This window comes from Paroedura picta, chromosome 2 (genome assembly GCF_049243985.1).
Source record: "Paroedura picta isolate Pp20150507F chromosome 2, Ppicta_v3.0, whole genome shotgun sequence".
NCBI classification, from domain to species: domain Eukaryota; kingdom Metazoa; phylum Chordata; class Lepidosauria; order Squamata; family Gekkonidae; genus Paroedura; species Paroedura picta.
This window is the reverse complement of record NC_135370.1, coordinates 72,934,462-72,957,158: the sequence shown is the minus strand read 5'-3', so window position 1 is coordinate 72,957,158 and position 22,697 is coordinate 72,934,462. Positions and strand designations below refer to the sequence as shown.

Genomic DNA, 22,697 nt, shown 5'->3' with positions numbered 1-22,697 from the left:
GGCATTTGGCTTTTCTGCCACAGATGCCTAAAAATCTTGGCCAACATTTCTGTGTGAAAGCACAAGAAAGAGGTCATCTCTCACCCTAAGCATCAGAAGTCTTGTGTGTTTAAGTCTAGGCATATTCTGTGCTGAAAAAGTAACATTCTGCAACAAGAATAGACCAACAGAGAGCCCAGGGTAAAGCACGCGAATTGTAGAAATATGCTTGAATCAGCAGAATTTATTTTCATTTTATATTTGTACCTTTGCAGAGTATTTTGGCAAAAGGAGAGTGTGGAAAACTGCAAGGAAAGAGAGAAAACACGTGCCAGGTGGAACAGCGGGGGAAGTGGAACAGGAGTTAAGAGAACTGGATTAAGGATGTGGGGAATGTATAAACCACTGAGCAGATCCGACTCGCACCACCCCAGCCCAAGCCCTTCTTTTTCTTTAGATAATACATTCACCACGAACCAGGATATTGCAAATCAGCATAAAGAAGCAGCTGGGACTCCAGAGGAACCGATCCATGCCTGCAATCCTGCACACATAAGGCCAAACGTAAGCAGAGACGACCCCAAGAAGTCAGGTTTCATGACTAAGGTCTTCATTATACAAAGGAAGTCTGCAACTGCCAGTGGCAGAAGAGGCTTGGGAGCTCAGGCGGACACTCGGCATTTGGCTTCTTTACTCTGCCCAGGCCACACCCACGGTTCACCTCTTGCTCACTGCTTTGCAGGCCCATCTCCAGCAGGCTCCCCCTGAAAGGTGGCAGACGAAGCAGAGGAAGGCGAGCAGATGCTTGCAGGGAGAGCTGGGACACTTTCCAATCACCATGTTGAAATATGGCAAAATCAGCCAAGTGGCACCTCTCTCTTCTAGAGTGGGAGTCCAGACGTTCCAGGAAGATGGAAGGATGTTCAAGAAAACAATCACACATTTTTCCCTGCAAAAGGGTCACCTGCCTCAGCTGAACAGCCCTTTCGCCTTCTTCCTTTTGGTCTTGGCCATGGGCAGTTGAGCCTTCTGGGCCTGGGTGCTTGACACCTAGAAGGGAAAAGAAATCAGCGTGGACAATTCCACCTCCGAGTGAGGCACAGCCACTCCCGGCCACACCCTTTCCTAACACACCCTCCCCGGATGCCCGGACTCTGCTCTCACCAGTGTGCCTTGAACACAATGGACGGATGTCCGTTGGGTTCCTGTCTTCCCTTCTTCTGGTTCCGGTTCAATCGGCAAATCCTGGGTACTGATATGTTCCAGACTCTCGGGATCTCCTGATGCCGTAGGGGGCAAAAAGGGAACAATTAAATGCAGACAAGCAGGCCTGTGTGTTTGTGATGCAGCAGAGCCAAGAGGATGAGAATCAAATGAATTAATTTACATGTGGACAAAGATACAGTTTTATTTATATGCAAGTCTAGTTGAATCTAAAGACCACACAGTTGTACAGGCAGAACAGGAGAGACTTGCAGAATTGGGGAGGGACCTTGATCTGGTGAAACAAATAGCCCACAGGTGGATCCTCCCTCCAGTTTAAAAGAAGGGCTGATTTTTTTATATCCCTCTTTTGACTACCTGAAGGGAGTCCCAAGGCAACTTACAAACACCTTCCCTTTCCTCTCTCCACAAGAGATACCCTGTGAGGAAGATGGAACTGAGCGAGAACCGTAACTAGCCCAAGGTCACCAGGCTGGCTGCATGTGGAAGAAAGGGGTTCTCCAGATTGGAGTCCTCTGCTCTTAACCACTACACCACACTGGATCTCACACTGGTTGTTCACATGCTGACCTTACACTACTTGTGCAGTTCTAATCATTGGAAGTGTTTTAGCCATATCTAAACATGCAGGGAGTCAGGAACTCTCTAAAGGCCAGTAGCAACGTAGAAGGGAAAGTAAGAAGGACAAAAAAACATGCGAGGTCTCTTATAAACACCAATCATGAGGGAGAGCATGAGGACGAAGTCAACTTAGCTTGATAGGCTTTCTTACTGATAGACAATACTGGGTGAGAGAAAGATGGAGTCCTCAATCTGGAGGTATCAAGGAATCATGATGGATATTCTGTGGCAGCTGCTCCTATCTGTGGACATCTGCCACCAAAATTCTTTCCCACCTTGGCTACCTTAGCCAGGGTGGTGCTGGTGGTGATGAAGGCACAGTGCAGGCATACAATGAATACACTGAGGGCCATTCCGCACTCATCCAAAATAGCACAATGGTTACAAATTGAAATCGCTACAGTTTTGCCATTATGCACAACGTCGTTGACAATCTGCAACACTCCTGAAACCGATCCGCAAAAAGCGCTTCATTGTAGCGCTTTCAGGGAAATCCCAAAAAGTGGATTCACCCTCCGGAAAGCACTACACTCTTGCAACCAATCTGCAACACTAGCGAAAAAGTTCAGTGCGTTACCATTGTTGCGGTTTCTGCAAAGTCCCTCCCCCTGGCTCTCTCCTCTGATCTTCCGCCATTTTTTTTTCTCAGAGCGAGTGGAGATAAACGCACCGGCGAGCCTTCATTTACCCAGCGAGGCTTCCCTGGCTGCAGAGCTGTTTTAAGTCACTAAGCACAAAACAACACACAGCCCCGTTTGCTGGTTTATTTTCCCTTTATTTTTTACTGTATTTTCGGCCGAAAATTGCGCCCGTGCCGGGGGAGGGAGTTTCATTCGGGGGGAGCGTGGCAATGATGAAACGGCAGCTCAAACACCAACTGCTACCTAGATGGGTCTCTCCGTTGCAATGAATCAACACAGATTCATTGCAATGTGTGGTTTTTTTTTAAAACTTCCTTAAAGGGAAAGGGGCTTTTGGGGATCATGATAATGGCCGCCCATTGGCTGCTTGACGGCCAGGGGCGGGACGAGCTCGGCAATATCGCTTCCTGGCTAGCGATTTTTGCAGAGACCGGAAACCTGTAGGAAACGATAGAAACGCAACTGGATTCCACTACAAAGCCAGGTATGCATAACGACGAATTCCACTATTTAAAATGGCGTTTTTTCATCCCACAACCAATTTGCCACATAGATCCTGGTGCGGAATGGCCCTCAGTCCTCCCCCTCCCCCGCACTTCATCCACTTACCTTCCCAGTGTCGCTTGCAAGCCACTCTGGCCTGCTGCTGGGTCACTGCCATATAGAGCTGCTTGAGGCTGGAAGTGAACTGGCGCCCATCTCCTAGGCAGCAGGCTTGGGGCAATGTCTGTGAAGTCAATGAGAGACACGTCAAGGCTACACTGGACAGTGCTCAAGGCAGAAGCCATGAAAGAAGAGGACCTGAGCACACAGGTCCCCTGCCATACCGACACTGCTTCTGCAAGGGATCTCAAGTGGCAAATGCTGGGGGAAGCTTTGCCAGCATCCGGAGGGCTGTTAACAGGCAGAGTGGGCCTGCCTCAGTCCTTGCAAGGCAGCCTCATCCTCACGTTCATCCTCATAAAGCCACCACTGAGAGGCCTGCCCCAGCACTCTACCAGCAATTCCAGGTGTTAAATCCGTGGGTTTGAAGGAAGCCAGGACCACTGGGAGTTCAGTCAGCAATTTATCACAAGAGGCAAAACTGAACCGAGAAACCCCCAAAGAACCCCAACTTATATGCTATTACAAACAAGGGATCTTCCCGCCAGGATGGACTATTAGTTTCAGTTTAAACTGGCTGGACCCCAGGGATGGCACATTGGTCAATTACACTGCCCACTCCGATCCTGCCTTGGACCTAAAGCTCGGTCCTCAGCAGAACCACAAGCATAACACCAGTGATTGAACCCAAGACCTTCTGCACACAGAGCATGTACTTTACAGTAGAGCCAGGGCTCTTCCCCAGAGATCCATCCCTCTTGCTGCTCTCAGTCAATCATCAATGCCAGGAATGTCCTCCAACCCCTGGCTTCCAAAAGCCCAAGGAACCCTTTCACTGCATCCCAGAGGAATTCCCTTCCCCATGTCAGAGTGGAAAGGGAAAGGTGTGCTACTCGTGAGGAATGCCGCAGACACAGGGAAGCAGTCAGGCTTCAGGCTAGAGCTACAAAGCCAGCCCCTCCTTCTATTAGGAGGTGCTGTGAAGCTGTTTTCTCTGTGTGCCCCCTGTCCTTGAATGCAGAACAAGAGAGCTAGAGATGATACTCTTCCTGGCATGCCTTGTTCTGGCACATCCAATAAGGCAGGGAGATGGGCACATGGCATGCAGCCCCCCCCCCCCGATCCCAGAACGCAGTGAGCCCAGCCTGTTGCCTGTTTCAAAGGTTTCCAGAGATAACGTTTCTGTGCACTGTGCCTGCTCCACACCCAAACAGTCGGGAGAACAAAGTGTAACAGATAACAGGGCAGTTCCTCTCCAGGCACTCACCCACTGTGGCACTCAAGGCCAGGAGTCCAAAGGCATTGCTTGTGACCCACTCCAGGTTGCAGGAGTGGCATAGAGCTCTTGGCTCAAAGCCCAAGGGACACCAGCTATAAGGGAGGGCCGAGTGAATGAGAGGGAGAATGAGTTACACGGGTATGCTACAACACCTATATCACTTGTGCAGCAAGCACTGCTCCGTGAATACTAAGTCAACTGATGTGCTGAGCCACAGTTCTCCCCAGGCCTTTCCCAGCTGCAGTTCTTCTCACTGGAGATGCCCAGGATTGAAACCTAAAGCATGTTCTCTGACACTGAATGATGGCCCTCCTCCACTCTGCTTATTTAAATGCAAGGTCTTTACACTCTGCTTGCATCCTAGGAATGATCTGAGAGAGATTCCAGGGGGCAATTTATGAGTGTCTCATGTCGGGGGTGAGAGAGAGCAGGATGGCACCCTGGGGGCAGTCTTGTCAAGTTCTCCCCAAAGTCTCAGCCAACATACTCAGATGAAGAACTGCTGAACCACATGCCTCAGCTCCTCTCCCTACAGCATGAGCTTCTGTGGCAGTGAGTGCCCCATAAGGCCTCTTCCCACACCTACCACCCGCCCTGTGATGCTAGCATGCTCCTGTCTCCTTGCAAGTGGAGTTATGTGCTCACTGTGGGTTTCTTTTTAAAGGCCAGCATCCTGCCAGTGCATTGTGACCAGAACACATTCTGCAAATGACACAAATTATGCAAGTGTTCTTTGATCTAATAAACCCATCAGATTTGATGTATTAGAAATAAACTCTGTTCCAGAACATCACTAGTGGCAGCTGCTCATTGGGGGGCGGGGGAGTGCTGCCCAAATTAAATTAGGTATGATGTCCTGATTTCAAAACAGCGCTGCTAAAGAGGGCAAGAAGATTTCGACATGAGGGAGAATTGACATGGAATCTACAGAACATGACAGGAAGCAGTAAACTGGGGGGGGGATTCTTTCCTACAGCCATTGGAGGGTCCTCTCAGAGTAGCAAGACCTTTCCCAGCAACATGGGCAATTTGCATAGGAAACACACATATTACCTAGCTGTAAGGAATTCAAGGAAGTGTTTATTTTGCGAGGAAATCACATTTTCCTAACCATCAATACACATGCTACTCGAGAAACACAACTCTGCCACACAGACATGACTATATACAGTTTCAGAGGGTAGCTGTGTTGATCAGAACTAGAACTGCTGGAGTTAGGAATGCAGAGACAGCAGCTTTGACTTTCGAAAGCTCATGCCCCGAAAATCTTGTGGGTCTTTAAGGTGCCACTGGACTCAAAACTAGCTGTACTAATACATGTGGCTGGACTGCAAATGCCCAAGGATAATGAGCACAGGACACCAGGGCCCCTTATGCACACGCTGGATAATGACACTTCCAGTGCAGAGCACGATAATCTACTTCTAAAGGGCATTGAAAATGCATAATCCAGCATGTGCACAAAGGGCCAAGGTCACTGACACTCAACTGAAAAACACAATGCATCTCTACTCACACTCCTCCAAAGGCAGGCAGCGTCTTCAACAAACAACCTCACCTCCAGATTCACAGGGACTAGAAATGTGCTCTTTTCCAATGGTTATCTAAGGCAGTGGTCCCCAATCTTTTTATCACCGGGGACCACTCAATGCCGGGGACCACTCACCAGGGACCACTCAATGCCTTTTACTGAGGCCCGTGGGGGGGGGGTAGTTTACTCCTCTACTCTCAACCACTGCCCTAACGCTCTCTGCTTGCTATGGTAATGTTTAAACATCCCTTCAAAATAAGACAGACACGCCACAACAATGAACATAAGGAACATTTTATTTTCATGGAAATTTTAACTCATGACAATGACAAATCAATGGGAACCCTGAGCTTGTTTCTCTGCAACGAGATAGTCCCATCTGGGAGTGATGGGAGACAATGACACCCGAAGTGTGTTGTAAAGGGCCGGGGGGGGGGGGGGAGAAGGCGTCCTTCGGGGCCCACCTCCAATTAGTCGAAGGACCACTGGTGGTCCGCGTCCCACAGGTTGGGGATCGCTAATCTAAGGGACCAGATTGACTAACTGGACAAATCACAGGGAACAGTGTGACAGCATCTGTGGAGTACAGCTGGACCCTCAGTAACATCAGGTTACATTTGTCCTGCTCATTAACTCCATAGAGACTGCTATAAATCAGCGACCAGTTTAGAAAACAGGGAGGAAGGATGGGCTTGCCAAAATTCTAGGTAACTGAAAATGGCCAGCATGACAGCATTCAGCTCGGCTTGCTTCCTTGAGTGCTCTAAATCAAGCTGCTCCTTGCAAACACTGTTTCTGCACCACACCACTTTCTGTGAGGCATGATGCACTGTGCAGGTGGGGCAGGATAGTTCAGCCTCTGAGCAGAGAGGATCTTTGGCCCCTTCTTGTTCAACAGTAAAATCCAGAAACATACAGATTTTGCTTATAGTCGCTGTTGTATCCAGGCTATAACAGACTGCAATTCTGGCAGGTGAATGGACCTCAGAGGTAGGTCAAGAACAGCCAATAGGCAACTGAAGGTGCCAGATCAAAGGCAAAGACACAATCATAACTCAGAGTAAAGTAAACAGCAGGGGACTGACTGAGACAAGGAACAGTGTACTCAGGACAAGCACTGTGGCAGGTCATTGCTGCCCTTCCTTGTCTTTCCCATCCATTCCCTCCTCCCAGGAACAGTGGCAGAAAACAGGGTGGCAGCAAGTCTCAGGGCACTGTGACCCCCACTGCCTTCTCTAAGCGACTGCCAGAACCTGGGCTCAGAGCTTCTCAAATTCTTCCCTCATTAAGATAAACCATACCCGCTGGCTCAAAGCTCAGAGCACCCCATGCGATTCAAGATGCATGTCCCATAACTGGGAAGGGGAGGCACAGTCTCTGCATTCCTAAGCTTCGCTTGGCTCCTCTAGAAGGGGCCTTTCTCCATGCACTCTTGAACTGGGAAGGAACAGGACCTTGGAGTCACTATAAAGCCTCTGCCCAAGAAAGTCTTGTTTGGTCATTCTGCCCGAGGACCTACTTGTGATAACTTGGCTGCATGCTGTTCCAGATGTGTACAAAAGAGTGTCTGAGGGCTTCATTAGTTTGAGGCAATCTCTATGTACTGAAGAAGTGAGGGACTAACCCCCTGCCCCCACCCACTGAGACACTGGACTTTTTGGTCAAGCTGCTCCTCTGCGTGTACTGTTTCTATAAGAAGCCAGTCCTTTGGAAGAAGAAGAGTTGTTTCTTATATGCCACTTTTCTCTATCCGAAGGAGCCTCAAAGGGGCTTACAGTTGCCTTCCCTTTCCTCTCCTCACACCTTGTGAGGTGGGTGAGGCTGAGAAGGCCCTGATATTACTGTTCAGTCAAAGCAGCTTTATCAGTGCTGTGGCGAGCCCAAGGTCACCCAGCTGGCTGCATGTGGGGGAGTGCAGAATCGAACCCGGCATGCCAGATTAGAAGTCCACACTCCTAACCACACCAAGGAGAAGGCATGGGAGCATAGGAGCACCTCCTTCAAAATAGTCACACACACAAAGCCATCCTATGCAAAGGAAGCTACCAACTGAAATCTGTTATCAAAAACCATGTCATCATAGCTTTATTTATTGCAAATAGCAAGTTCAAGAGCTGTTTGCAGGATGGCCAGAATCCAAAACTGAATGGGTATATTGAAGTTTTCCAAATGATGTTGGATACTCTGCAAAAAGGGGAGGGGGGGTCCCACGTGTCTCTCAATTTCTACAGTCAACTGACACCCTGGGGAGCTGCCTGGGAAGCATCACCCAATTGCATTGCTAATGAATGGTGAAGCTGCCCTGTGTCTATCAGACCTTCTCCCAGCATTCTGGTCATCCAAGACTATATTCACAGCAGAGTCCGTGTAGGTCTTGCTTTCCTGCTTTCCTGCCTTCCTGCAGTAGACTTGCTCTTCCATAATGGGGACTAGAGTTTTCTAAAGGGCTATATGATTTTCCTTAACAAACAGTGAGAAATGTCAAAGAAAAGGTTCACTGGGGGAAAGTTACCAATTAAGAGCACATGCCATTCCCTTGCCCATGAGCTGCTGGGGGTGAGTGTTGTCCCTGTAAGCATGCCACTGCTGTGTTATGACTACTTGACAACAAGGCCAAACGTGTATCAGATGCCAGAACAAGGCTGAAGGGGGGGAGGAAGCATTAAAGGATTTGCAACCTGCATGGTGAGGAGTTCTTCGGGAAACTGGGGCAAAGATTGTAAGCCTTCAACCCTTAAGTCAAGAGGGCAAGTTTGTCAAATATTTGGGGAATCCTTCCCTAATATTGTCCTCAATCCCCTCCCCTCCTCCTCCATATCCAGCTCATGAGACATTGTAAGGACTATGTACACTTGTATTCATTTTGGGATAATTTTAAATTGATCCCAATAAAAAGGCAGTACATTACTGTTTAGGATCTCCACCTCTCCAACCAGTAGGATAAGCTATATTTTTCTCATTTCATTCTGCTGTTGCAAGGCAGGCCATATTTTCAAGAAGACGTGCAATAGGGTTGCTTTGACAAGCCATTGAAGTACAATGATAAGGTTTTCTTGTTCCCTTAGGCAAACTCATTACTATAAATCTTGCCAGTGGGAAAGAAACTGGCCTAGAAAACAATTGCTCACTCACGCAGTTGTGCACAGGTAAGCAGGGGAAAACTGGGGAGGAAGGCTGACTGCTAGTACCATAATAGATCTGTTCAAGTGGTCAGTTTGACACCAGGGTTCAAGGCTACCTGGAAACCATTTCCTCTGTCCTGAACCATTCCTTGCCTTTCTAATCCCAGATGCACGTGGGCATGCAGTGGATACTCTGTGGTGAGAGCCTGGGATTCTACAAAAACACACACCCAGAGGCTGCTTCCTCTTGATTGTTACTGCATATGCTTTAGGGGTGAGACTCAACAGTCGGACAAGTTCTAAAGCCAAATCCTGGATCAAAGCCAGTCTGGATCTGTGCTAAAGGGTAAAGCAAGCTAGGGACTTCTACACACAGAAGCAGGGTGGAGTCATAAAGAGGTGGAGCTTGTATTCTTTTAAGTTTAAACCTAGATGGGAAATTCAAAAAGTTGCTGAAGAACAGCAGCCGATCCCCCTCCTATCCCTTGCCACACACATCTGAAGAAGCCTATATTCTTCTTTTCACCCCCTTCCCCCACCACTGTTTAAAAACTACAATAACAAAGAGGGCAATTCTCTTTCAGTTTTACTCATTCCTAGAGCTGGAAGTCAGTGGAGCAACTCGTTCTTTTCACTTCCTCCAGCTAAGGGACCTGAAAGCATGCTGTGAGCTCAAGTGCCTTAAGTTCCCCATCTCTTTCCTTTATTTTGACCTTCTTGATCCTAGACTGAGGACGGGAGTGAGGCTTGCCTTGTCACAGAATGTGGAGAGGGGGGTGGGGTAGGAACAATCTGGTCCAAGAAAAATATGTACACTCCTCCCACTTATATCCAGATTTGGCTGACAGAATAAATACAGCAGAAAGAAAAGAGAGATCACAAAGATTCCCAAACCTGGGTTCCATTGTTGCAACAAAACGAGATGCTCCAGGAACTGAAATCCAATCTGAGAAGACTTGATCCTACAGTTTGCAAGGTCACTCTAGCTTTTACAACTAGGGAAAGTCCTTGGCCACTACACTCTGGCTTGTTAGCCCTCTAGGGCACTGATCCCCAACCTTTTCATCACCGGCGACCGGTCAATGCTTGACAATTTTACTGAGGTCCGGGGGGGGGGGGATAGTCTTTAACCGAGGGACGTCGCTGCCGCCTCCTGAGCCCCTGCTGCACTTGCTTTCCCGCCATCACCCCTGACTTCCCGCTGCCCACTGGGGGGTGCTGCCAGCAGCAGCTGCAAAGTGCCACACCGAGGGGGAGCCCCAGACATAGCGGCCGCTGGAGAGCACCAAAGGTGAGCCCGCAGCAGAGTGGCAGGGCAGCCCCTGAGGCAGCAGCCAAGGAGGAGGAGGAGAAGGAGCCTTGGCCCGGTACTGACTGATCCACGGACCGGTCCCAGTATCCAGACCGGGGGTTGGGGACAGCTGCTCCAGGGCATTGTGTGAAGCAGGATGCTGGACTAGATGGACCACTGGTCAGATCCAGTAGAGAGCCTTTCTTAAGTATGTGAAGGAAGAAGTTAATGTCTTTTTGTAAGGCCTGCAGCCCTGATCTTGACTGAGCCCTCTAGTGGCTGCTTTTGGAAGCCAAATAACATATCTGGACTCTGGCGTTCCATCATTACAATTCAATAATCAAAACATATTACTATACCAAACAAGGCTGGATACTCTGGGGAAAGGGGGCAGTGGATGAAATGGCCACTGTTCAGATATAGCAAGGCTCTACTTAATTGCTCTCTTACATCAACCATAAAATGACAATTGCAATAGATAATTGGGAGTCAAAGGAGCATTTTTATTTATTTAGCTATGCTTTAGTCCAACTTTCTCACTCAGACTTGAGGCAGATTACAGAGTGTAAATCGATGCAGCTGATAGGATGAGCCGTTAAACTGCAACCAGGATTACAGAAACCAGAAACGAATAGTAGACCTTTCCTGTCTTGCACACAGCTGAGTCTCATGAATGAGCCACCTGCCTTCTCCTGTGCAGTATTCTTTTCTTAGAAGCAAGTGCCCCTGGTAAGCTTATCTTCAAGGAATAAGGGCATCAGCCCTCCCTGGTTCTCTGTCCTGGAATTCAGAAATATGCTGTCTCTGAATGTAAAGGTTTAATTTAGCTATCATAGCTGGCAGGAAAGGCTTCCACAGGCAGAGCTGCAACAGCATGGGGAGAAAAGGGCTTTGGATGAGTGCAGTCAAAGGAAGGCATGGCCATGGTAGAAGTGGCTCATGGGGGGGGGGGGTGGACTGGTGTTGTATGAGCAGCACACAGGCATGTATAGAACATGTTCATAGACTCCAACCCATAGTATGTCAGACAGTTTCCCTGGACTCCAGAGATTAAAATGCAGAATAGGTCCCCATTTCAGTCATAGTACAGGGTGGGCCTCATACAGTTCTGCCAGGTGACATCCACCCAAGTATCGTTCCCACTGAGACATTATTCATGAAGATAAAAATAACATTCCTTCTGGGTGTCAGCCTGCATAAAAACAAGGACCTAGGAGTGATCAGAGCATATGACAGGTCATCTGGGTACCAAGCTTCATTTCCTTCTGAATCAAAGACTTAATTAAAGCATGCACATTGACTAACAATGACCACCAGACAATACACATTCACTCTGCAGGAAATTATCTAGGAGGGACCACATCCTACATTGTATATGGAGATCATTTATTAGAATGGATTAAAGTGGTTTATCTGGTCAGAAATGAATATTTAAAGGTGACGCAAAGTCATTTTTTAACAGAAAGCATGATCAAGGACAGCTTATTACAGCTATATTTCCTGACACAGCCTAGGCCTGTAAGGGGCAGAGAAGAAGAAAAGGGGCTATATAGAGACAGTAAAGATGGATATGAAGGACAGAGACAATCCCTTGCAAAGATGATTTTCCTACTATCACCCTTTTTCTTGCCATGCACAGCTGCTGAAGGGCTTGAAGGAGGGCAGGGGCTCTATCCTAGTACACATTAAATTAATGTAGAGCAATAAGGGACATTATTCCCACACTGAGCCCTCTGTGACCTCATAATATACCCCAGAACACACCCTAGAATCTTCTGCAGAGCAAAAAGTCACAATTTGGTGTTCAAAGAATCTCCTGTCAACAGAAGATAGGCTCTTGATAGGCTCGAGAAGTGGGCTAAACTGAATAAAATGAAGTTCAATAGGGACAAATGCAAAATTCTGCATTTAGGTAGGAAAACCATATACACCAATGGATGGGGGAGACTTGTCTTGGCAGTGTGAAAAGGATCTAGGAGTCTTAGTAGACCATACATTGAACATAAGTCAGCAGTGTGACTCAGTGGCTAAAAAGGCAAATGGGGTTTTGAGCTGTATCAAATGGAGTATTATGTCCAGATCACAGGAGATTATGGTACCACTTTACTCTGCTCTGGTTCGGCCTCACTTGGAGTACTGTGTTCAGTTTTGGGCACCACAGTTGAAAAGGGATGTAGACAGACTGGAGCGTGTCCAGAGGAGGGCAACAAAGATGATGAGGGGTTTGGAGACCAAGATGTATGAGGAAAGGTTGGGGGAGCTTGGTCTGTTTAGCCTGGAAAAGAGACGACTGAGAGAGGAATCTAATAACCATCTTTAAGTATTTAAAAGGCTGCCATGTAGATCAGTGGTCCCCGACCCCTGGTCCAAGGACCGGTACCGATCCATGGATCAGTCGGTACCGGGCCACAGCTCCTCCTCGTCCTCCACCCCGGCTGCTGCCTCAGGGGCTGCCCTGCCACTCTGCCGCTGGCTCATCTTTGGTACTCTCCAGTGGCCGCCATGGCTGGGGCTCCCCCTCGGCGTGGCACTGCGCAGCTGTTGTTGGCAGCGGGAAGTCATGGGTGCTGGCGGGAAAGCAAGTGGAGCAAGGGCTCAGGCAGCCACATCCCTCGGCAAAAGACTACCCTCCCCCGGGCCTCAGTAAAATTGTCGACGGGTCCCCGGTGATAAAAAGTTTGGGGACCACTGATGCAGCTTGTTCTCTCTTGCTCTGGAGGGATGGATCAGAACCAATGGGATGAAATTAATGCAAAAGAAATTCCGTCTAAACATCCGGAAGAAGTTCCTGACAGTTAGAGCAGTTTCTCAGTGGAACAGGCTTCTTCAGGAGATGACGAGTTCTCCATCTTTGGAATTTTTTAAACATACATAGCCATCTGACGGGGAAACTGATTTTGTGAAGGTTCAAGGGGGTGGCAGGTTACAGTGGATGAGTGATCGGGTTGTGTTCCGCATTGTGCAGGGGGTTGGACTAGATGACCCAGGAGGTCCCTTCCAATTCTATGATTCTATGATTTTAAATTGCTGAATTAGAGAAATATGAGGAAAAAAAATGCAGAATCCATTTGCACAGCAAGTCTTTTCTTCACCATCTATTTCTGTTTGTCTTTGTTATACTTAGACTTAGTTTTAAACTGTGAGTTGCTCAATTTAGGGAAGTTTACTATGACAAAATCTGAGGACCTGAAAAAAATCTTGATCAAATCTGTTTGTCAGCTTGTAGAAAGAAGAAATGGAATTGTCATAGGTTTTCTATTCCTTAACTAAATTGTCACCCAAAGGGAGATGACACCTGTGAAATCAGGAGGAGACTGAGACTGCAAGAGAGCATTCAAGGAAGAACTGGAAAAGATACTTAAATGTAAGGATGTATCACTGGCAACCAAGATCAAGGTAATTCATACCATAGTATTCCCAGTTAATATGTATGGATATGAAAGTGGGACAATGAAGAAAGCTAACAGCAAGGAAGTCAATTCATGTGAAATGTGGTGGGGAGTTTTACAGATATCATGAACTGCCAAAAAAGACATTAAAGGGGGTTCTAATCAAACTTAAACTTTCCACAAAGGCTAAAACTGTGGCTATTGTACTTTGGCCGTCTTATGAGGAGACAAGAATCACTGGAAAAGATAACAATGCTAGGAAAAGCTGAAGGCAGCAGGAAAAGGGAAAGACCCAGAATGAGACGGCTTGACTCATTAAAGGAAGATACAGCTTTCAGTTTGCAAGACCTGAGCAAGGCTGTTAATGACAGAACATCTTGGAGATCATTCATTCATAGGGTCACCATAACTTGGCAATGACTCAAAAGCACGTAACACACATACACGCAGAGTAAAAAGAGGTTCATCTTGCATTTTTGACAGAGAAAAGACAGGTCAACACCTTTGTGGTTAACATTGTTCTTTAATAGTACAAAGCCACAGATTAATCCCTCTTTAAATACATACAAGTTAGCACTGCAACCCACTCAGAGGTACATTCCTTCGCAGTTTCCCTGGTGCAGCATCACACTAGGTTTCCTGTCCTGCTATAATGTGTTCAAATAAAAGGCCAGCCATAAAGAAGAGATAGAAACTGTCTTCTCACCTGGCCTCTAAGAGAAAATCAGCCCTGCCTTGTGACTGGAACTGTGGGTGCCATTCTGTGCCAGCCAGGACCAGCAGTCAGTGGAGACGATATAGCGTGACCACTCACCTGTCTTGGCCATTAGCCACATTCCTCTTACAAGGAGTGCCCTCATTGCTAGCCTTCTTGCAATAATTTGTAGATGGAGCTTCACTGTGCTTCCATGGCAGGCCCCTGATCTCCTTGAACATGATGGGAACCAAGGCCCAGACAATGCAGCTCCATACTGCCCAAGAAAAAGATGGCTCTGTTCACCATTGTCCCAAACAAACCCAATCCCTCCTCATTCTCTTTCATTTTGCACTACATCTACATCTTCTCCATTTGTTCCAACAGGCAGCAAGCTACGCTGTGCCGTGGCTTAGCAGTAGAGTGTTCTGTGTGTGTGTGTGTGTGTGTGTGTGTGTGTTGAGAGAGAGAGAGAGAGGGGACACAGTTGCAAAGCCAAATGACCAAGTCCCTATGTGAGCACAGTCTCTAAATCGGTCATTCCCCAGGAGCAAGCCGGACCCTTTCATTATCACACCAGAGCTTGCCAAGTGGTTACAAACATTTTCCCTGGCAAAGCCCGCATTCCAATTTTTTAATATATTTTTAACTGATTGAGGCCTGCTTTGAAATTACAGCCTGGGTTGTGGCGGTGCGACTGTCAGATCTGCCCACATTCCCGTGGGCAACCTCAGCACATGTTCCATTGAGGGAGGGCATGCTTAATAAATCACCCTGTGGCCAGAGGAGAGCAGGGGTGTAGGCTGGTGTGGGGGTGAGGAGGTAGGGAAACAGGGCGCTGAGCTCTGGTTCGTGGCACAGCAGGGTGGGACGCAAGACATGGGATTGGTGTCACCCATGCCAAGCCATAGGGAGTGAACTGGAGGTACAGAAAGCTATTCTAGGCTTGGAAGACAAAGCCACCCTACTGAACATAATGCTCTGCCAGCCTCTTTTTATCCACTGTGAGATAGCAAGACATTCTAGATCACTGTAGAGGACTACTGCCACCTGCAGTGCTTCCCGCACCTAGAGGCCAGTGGAATGCTAAGATTTCTAGATTTCGAAGAAAACTTTCCTTGAAATTGCCCACAGTATGCCAGGAGAGGGAGAAGGTTCTAACCAGCAAAAATTGGTCCCTGGAACCCACCCACTCCCATATGGAAGCAAAGAACAGATTGTACGCATACTGTCAAAAATTCCCTGCTCATTGCCACATGAATGGGATCCACTGCCTGTGGCACAATGACCTCATATTTCTCCCATCTCCCATGTGAGACTGCACATTAGGAATCATGATCTTTGTGATGGCGAGGCTATGGCATGAGCTGGTAACGGCACAGCTCTGAACTGGGATAGTTACTGTACTCACAAGCCCTACTCAAAGCCCTAGAATTTGAGCTTCTTTGTTACCACAGTCTTGGGTGGAAACAGCAGGAGCCAGTGAGGCAACTCTGACTTTGCTGATGCCAAGTTCCCACTTGCAGGCAGCCAGCTTCGATCAGAAGAGGGCAGTAAAGGGGGAAATGCTGGTCAAGATCCCAGGGATTTAAACGCAGCCATGCATGTCACTAAGGAACCTCAGGGCTCTGTCCACAAGGCCCCTGTGCAGGCAGTTCTGTGCTTCCAGGTCATCCCAGGGGCCCCAGCAGACAGGCAAGTCCTGGAGGGTCAAGCAATGGCTGAGGGGGACTGAGGGGTCGCTGGCAGGGCGGCCAGTGGGGCGGACAGGAAGAAGCCAGCAGGGCGGAAGTGGGGAGCGTGACAGGCCAGCGTGGCCGAGTGCTGCACACAATGTTTTCCTTTCCCCTGTAGCCCCGACGCTTGGAGAGTAAATGTCAGGCACATAAAGGCCGGCACTGTGGAGCGGGGAATGCAGGGCCGCTGTCCCTGTGTAACTGCCGCATAACACATAATCAAGGCAGTCTTTCCCCGCTGAGGCACCCACCTAACAACTGACAGTCTATGCTCGCTTCGAGACCACAGCAGCCCTGCCTGCTGCTCAATAACCTTTTCTTTCCCTCTTTTGCTGCTCTTTTCCTGGCTTGGGTTACAGGCCTTTCTCACAGCTCTCCCTTTGCAAGGCTGGGGGGAAATGCTGCGAAAGTCCCACATGGAATCACCCCTGTACCCACAGACCCCGACCCCCAACCCCTCCCTTTGGGCTGTTTTCAGCTGTCTGTTGGCAAGGAAGCTGAGAATATTCCTTCCCTCGGATTAAAGCCAAAGAAAGGGGATAGGGTTGCAGAAACTTGCGAGGAAGCAGATCAAGGGTAAGCGAACAACTCTGTTGTTCAAACCCCAGCCTAGAGTTGAGAAGAAATCGGTTCAGTTTCCTACTCTGCCACAGAGACCCTGCATAACCTTAGGTGGGGCACCTAAGCGGGAGTCTTTAAAAAAAAACTTAATTCTCTTTCTAACTACTAAACCCTGCTGAGACATATATGAATCATGCTACTTCTCTTCATTCAGCGTCTCAAAAAGTGGTGCAAAGGTACTCCAGGATAAGGTACATAGCATGTTAAAGTTCAGGGGTAAGTGACAGGTTTAAATCTCTGTCCAGCCATGATGTTCACTGCATGGTGTTGAGCAAGTCCCCAGTCTACCTCAAAGGGTTGCTGGAAACACTGTAAAGCAGTCTGCATACTGATAGACTCCTCAGGCTGAGAAGTACAATTTCTCACAAAGGCTTATGTTCACTTGCCTTGCTGGGGTATGCGAAGCTGCAGCGAGCCAGAGGGTGAAGGTACTCCGCATTCTCCATGCTCAGAGTTAGGACAAACAAGGCATTCAGAATACAGGCAACAGCTCCAAGAAAGAGGCCCAGCCAATCCCCACAGGCTGGGGCCATGATGCAGTAGCAGGTTACATACATGCTAAGCCACAGATAAGGTCCCAGCTTCATGCCCTGGCATCTCCAGCTAAAGGTATCATATAAACAGGCAGGCAGGCAGGCAGAGAAACAGCTTTCTCTGCCTGCGGACTTCAGAGGCAGTCAGGGACTAACTCTGAACATGGATAGCTGAAGTGTTCTAACAATTTCCCATATCACCTTCTTGGTCTCCTGTAAGGTGGTCAGATGCCTCACACAAACTGATACAATCCTATGAAACTGCCTTTTACTAAGTCATACCATTGTTTGATCCAAGTCATAGCATTGTCTACTCTGAGAACCTAAGTGTGGTTGGAGAGGCAGCTGCTATTTGGTGGGGGACATGTTCATCTCGTTCCCTGGAGTCCTTTCAAGACCGGAGAATGGCGGGAGTGCAAGAGGAGCATGGGGCTGGCTAAAGCCCTGCATGCCATGGTCTTGATCAAACCTGCGTGCACCTGGAAATTATATTCCAGAAACAGAACTCCCAGAGTACATTTCTTGAGCAGGACCAGGGCATTATGACTGGGAGGAACCAGTTAGACAGTTTAAGAATAGAAATTCCTCAGGAAAAACAAAGAGACTCACCAGGAGAATGCACTGCTATGAGTTTCAAAAGTTCACAGTGAAATCCTAAACAGAGCTATACCCTTCTAAACCCACGGACTTCAATGGATTTAGAAGGGTCTGTTTTGGACTGCATTGCTAGGCCTGAGAGTAGTTTTTCACTTGAGCTCAGAAAGAACCAGGTGAGTGCTACAGACTGTGGAAAACCCCTCCCAGAAATTTAACCTTGGAAGTCTAATAGTGTACTGTGGTCCAGAAGTTTGTATTTTCTCTTCAGCTTTCTCTTTAGATAATCTGGTCCGGAGCACTCACTATGTGGGCTGCAAGCTCAATCTGCATGGTGATTTCCTGGCCTAGCCAGGTCAGGCCAGGCCAAACTGCCTGGCAGCTTGGCCCTGGATGGACATTCGGAGGGCCCAATCAGGAGCCGCTTTGCGGCTCCTGACTGGGCCCTCCAAGTTTTTATCCCGGACAGGGCCCGCCCTAACTCCTCCCCAACAGCCCTTACCCTTTTATTTAATCCGCTGCGCAGGAGCAGTTTAAGATACTTCTGATCACCTGCAATTGGACAATAACTATTGTGCACTACTAAGGAGATGAACTATTCGCTATCTCTGGAACCAGGCTCCATTTTCTCATTCTTGCATGCTCCAGGAGGCTGGGGAAACAAGAAAAGCCATGCTTGAACCTTCTTGGAAGTCAAGGCAAGCAGAGACCGGAAAGAGGCTTACTTAAGCCTTTGAGAGGTTCCAGACACACTGATGCCCAGCAGAGAGAAAGTGGGAACATCCTGGTGCCATCTTATTTATATCCTGCTTTACTCTGCAATGGGGACCCAAAGTTACTTATAACATGATGGCTTTCTCCTCTTCCACTGCACCCCTTGTCACCTCACAACAACATCTCTTGTCAAATAGGCTATGCTGGGACAGAGCAGCTGCCCCAAATTTATCCAGTGAGCTTACATAGCAGACTAGGGACTGAAACCTGGTTCTCCCAGATCCTAGTGCAACACTCTAAACACCATGCTCGTTCTGTGGTATCCAAGCTCTGGGTATCCAAGGATCTTGCAACAAGGGCAAAGAAATTAGGCTTTCCACAAGATAAGTGGAACAAGCATAATGGAATATTGGCTAACAGCATGCTTTTGGCTAACAAGCCACCCATCTTCAACCATTCAGGCCAATTCTACCATATATGCCTCTATGGCTCAGCTACGTCTGTCAAGAGCCAGCTTGGTGAAGTGGTTAGGAATGTGGACTTATAATCTGGCATGCCAGGTTCGATTCTGCACTCCCCCACATGCAGCCAGCTGGGTGACCTTGGGCTTGTCACGGCACTGATGAAGCTGTTCTGACCAAGCAGTGATATCAGGCCTCTCTCAGCCTCACAGGGTGTCTGTTGTGGGGAGAGGAAAGGGAAGGCGACTGTAAGCCTCTTTGAGCCTTCTTCGGGTAGAGAAAAGCGGCATATAACAACCAACTCTTCTTCTTCAAATATAAACACAATCCTTCTGCCAGTCTACTCATTATCTGTCAGGGGCAAGTATGATCTGTTTTTAAAAAAGAAAGCCAAGCGATCATTCAGTTCACCAGAACCCCACTTTGCCTATACTCTGCTGCTCACATCCCATTCTATACTCTACATCCCGATATCCCATTCTTCCATAACATGAGGGACTGAAGAGAGGGAACCGCCATGTCCTCCTTCAATATTCTCCACCCTGAGTTGGGTGTCTTGCATAATTCCAAATTGTCCCTTCTCAGCAGAATACTGGCTTCATTCAACACCTCCTTGTTGCCTGAGATCAGACATCCATGTGGATGAACAGGCCTTACAATGTCTGGTTTCTGAAGCAGTGCAAATTTGCAGATCAAACTGACATGGCTTTACTGCTGGTGGTGATTGGTCTGTTGTCATTCCATTCTTGATATTGGCACCTTGTTGGTAATGAACTGCTGTTGTGGCAGCAAAGGATGCAAGCAAACAAGGCTGAAGGATGGACTTGACTGTTCATTCAGTAGAACCTTCAGAGGGAAGTAGGATAAAACTCCAGACACATATCACAAGCTTCAGTTCAACTGCTGGGTGGTACTTCCATACAATGAGATAGCTATCAAACACATTAACTATGCCATGAGTGATAGGGTTGTGAGTGTCCTGCATAGTGCAAAGGGTTGGACTAGATGACCCAACTCTATTATTCTATGATTCTATGATCAAAAATCAAGGCATCATCTGACAATTTCAGCTATTCTAGGTTTTTAAGTAATGTCCTATGAATACGCTGGAATACAAGTTACATTTTAGGGCCATACTATTGGCACACTCATTTCCTTGTCATTTTATACTGTCTTCATGGATTTCTTTTTATTAGCATCAGCCACTGTTTTGCCCATTTCCCTGTGGTTAGATGATTACCAGTGTAATTCCTCTGAACATGGAACTGGAAGAGCCTGGCTGCTACTGATCTCCTCAGCACTTATTATGTTGCTGTCCTCACAGCTAGAACATTTCTGGATTTGGAAGATGCATATTTTAGGATGCAAAGAGAATCCAAGTTACATAAATGTCAATGATGGGGGGAGGTTGTGATATTCTCTTAGTTGGAACAGCAAATGCCAGGGACTAGAAATATGTTCAGTGAATCCAGGAGCTCCCCTGCCTTGTACCGAAAATTTCCATGATCTGTGATTAGAATAAATTAAGCCACTTTGCAGAATTGCAGCAACTTTTTAATTTATTAGCACTGAAAAATCTGAATTTCAGAAGAATTTGAAAAGTTCTGAAAAATACTACAAAAGGTACAATAGAAAGGTCAAGTGTGATAAGTGTGTGGGTTCTATCACAGAAAAGGAGTTGGAGTTTATGGATTGCACAATACACCCTACGTAAATCTTGTCTGACCATTTTTCCAAGTCAAATTTTCATGTTTTTTACCATTAGTAGGCTTCCTGAAGATTCTGAAGATTTTCTGTTGTTTCATGAAAACTAGATTCTTGCTTTTTTACAAAAACAAATGTAAGGGTTTTTAATGCCACTATTTCTTTCTTTTCCTTTTCTTTATTTCTTATTTCTTTTTGCTTTTGTTAAGTTCATCCTGTTTCTTTGCCAGTAACTTCCAAGATGACTGAATGTATTTGAAATAACAGTATAATGCATAAATATATTACAATTTTAAAAAGCAATGTAATAGTCAAATAGAAAACATCAAAAAACAATGAGTCAATTAATAAAATTAATAAATAGCTCACCATTGAATAAACCCAGTAGAAAACCAAGATGCTGGTAAGTGAGGGAACAGAATCTGTGATCCACCGAACTTAACAAAAAAGTTTGAATGAAAAAAAATTAATGGAACTCTATTGCCTTTGTCTTGACAGGAAATATGCAATATCAACAAGAGATGCAAAGCAACACCAACCTTGCTGTGAAATTACAGCCTTAAGCCATCTTTGACATAAAAGCATGACAGCAAGTGGTCAGAAGTGCAAAGAGGTCCTTGCATAGATTGCCCCACAGTCAAGTAATTAATGTCTGCAAGCAACCCTGCTATTTAATTTTTTGACAACTGAAACTACCCAGACAATTTTCAAAGGTTTAGGTGCACTGTATTAATCCCACCCAGATGTGATCAGAACTTGGAACAATGCAGTAAAATCTGACTCTTGAATCTTTGGTTAATCCAGAATTATTTGAACTATGCTTCAGTTTATTGCAAGTACTAATTATTGGCCTTTATCCACTCCATTAGTGCCTCCAGATACTGATTCAGCACACTGACTGCCTTAACTGATTCTGCTGAAAAGGAGAGCTAGATTTGAATTTTATGAGCATGCTGATGGTTCCTTACTCCATATCCCCAGATTTATTTATTTTTGGTTGCAATTTCAAGCATGAGGAATAACATTAACCCTTGCAGAACCGCCTAACGGAAGGCCTTGGGAGTCCAGCCAGCCATCACCCACCATCCCATTTTCAATCTGCTAAATCAGCCTGGACCACTATACCCCTGATCCCAGTTTTAGCCAACCACATCCTAGATGGATCCTAGATTAGTTCAGACAGCTTCAAGAATGAAACCTTGAGGTTCTAGGAGCTTATGTGCAAAAATGTGCAAATCAGAGCCTGTCCTGCAAAATATAGAGGTGGAGAAAAGCTCTTCTCAAGAGAAGGCTGAAGGAAACTTGGACTGATACAGCAAAGGACAATGGGTGAGTGGAGGGGTTTGGAGATCTTGTAAACTTTCCTAGAAGCTTGGCATGAAGTCATGTCCCTGTGAAGCCCAAGCAACTGGCTCTTGTTCAGAGAAGAAAGAACAAAGCATTTACTCATCTTGGACTGGCTGATGATGCCATGAGATGTGTGTATGCTGTGGCCAAGGAGCCTGGCCAGCATTCACCAAGGGTTGGGACTCACTTTAGAGTAAAGCTGGGTGTACAGCTACAAGGAGACCCCTTCTGACACAGACTGGTTGCTGAAGGAATCAGAGCTTGGTATAGAGCTTGCAGTCTTGTTTTGCTTTTAAACCAGCAAGAGGCAAAAGGTAAGCTTGTATCAGCAGCATGCAGAAAAAGATTCAAAACTGCAAGGTGTCGCAGGCACTCTCTCAAATTTAGCAGTTCATGGCCCAGGCAATGTATGCCCAGGGATGTTTATTTTAGGGCATGGGAAAGCAGAACTATAGAGTTTTCTAGGACAAGAAGTTGGAGCAAAATTGCTGCATCCTTAAAAACATCTATATGAAAAGATCAGGAGATACTTGCTCAGTTAGAAAAAACCCATCAAAACACAACAGTAGTGTCATGGTCACAAAGGAGTGAACAAACCCTCAAGCTCTTCAGA

The 22,697-nt window shown here is 46.9% G+C and overlaps 1 protein-coding gene and 1 long non-coding RNA gene across 4 annotated transcripts in view; one reads left to right on the top strand and one right to left on the bottom strand.

Moving 5' to 3' along the window:
• Positions 1 to 203: 203 nt before the first annotated feature.
• NHEJ1 (non-homologous end joining factor 1) overlaps positions 204 to 22,697 on the bottom strand; it is a 112,276-nt gene continuing 89,782 nt past the window's right edge. For 2 of the 3 annotated variants that reach the window (XM_077320725.1, XM_077320726.1), the window contains 3 exons: positions 3,076 to 3,192; positions 1,144 to 1,266; positions 204 to 1,029 (listed from right to left, as the gene is read on the bottom strand). In XM_077320725.1, coding sequence (XP_077176840.1) covers positions 949 to 1,029; positions 1,144 to 1,266; positions 3,076 to 3,192 — 321 coding nt within the window. In that variant the 3' untranslated portion in view covers positions 204 to 948. Of the gene's footprint in view, positions 1,030 to 1,143; positions 1,267 to 3,074; positions 3,193 to 22,697 lie in introns of all 3 variants that reach the window. The other variant, XM_077320727.1, reaches the window with a different exon arrangement.
• LOC143829579 (uncharacterized) lies at positions 12,104 to 21,535 on the top strand. Its single transcript, XR_013228187.1, has 3 exons — positions 12,104 to 12,203; positions 13,576 to 13,687; positions 21,236 to 21,535. It is a non-coding gene; the product is annotated as an uncharacterized LOC143829579 (long non-coding RNA).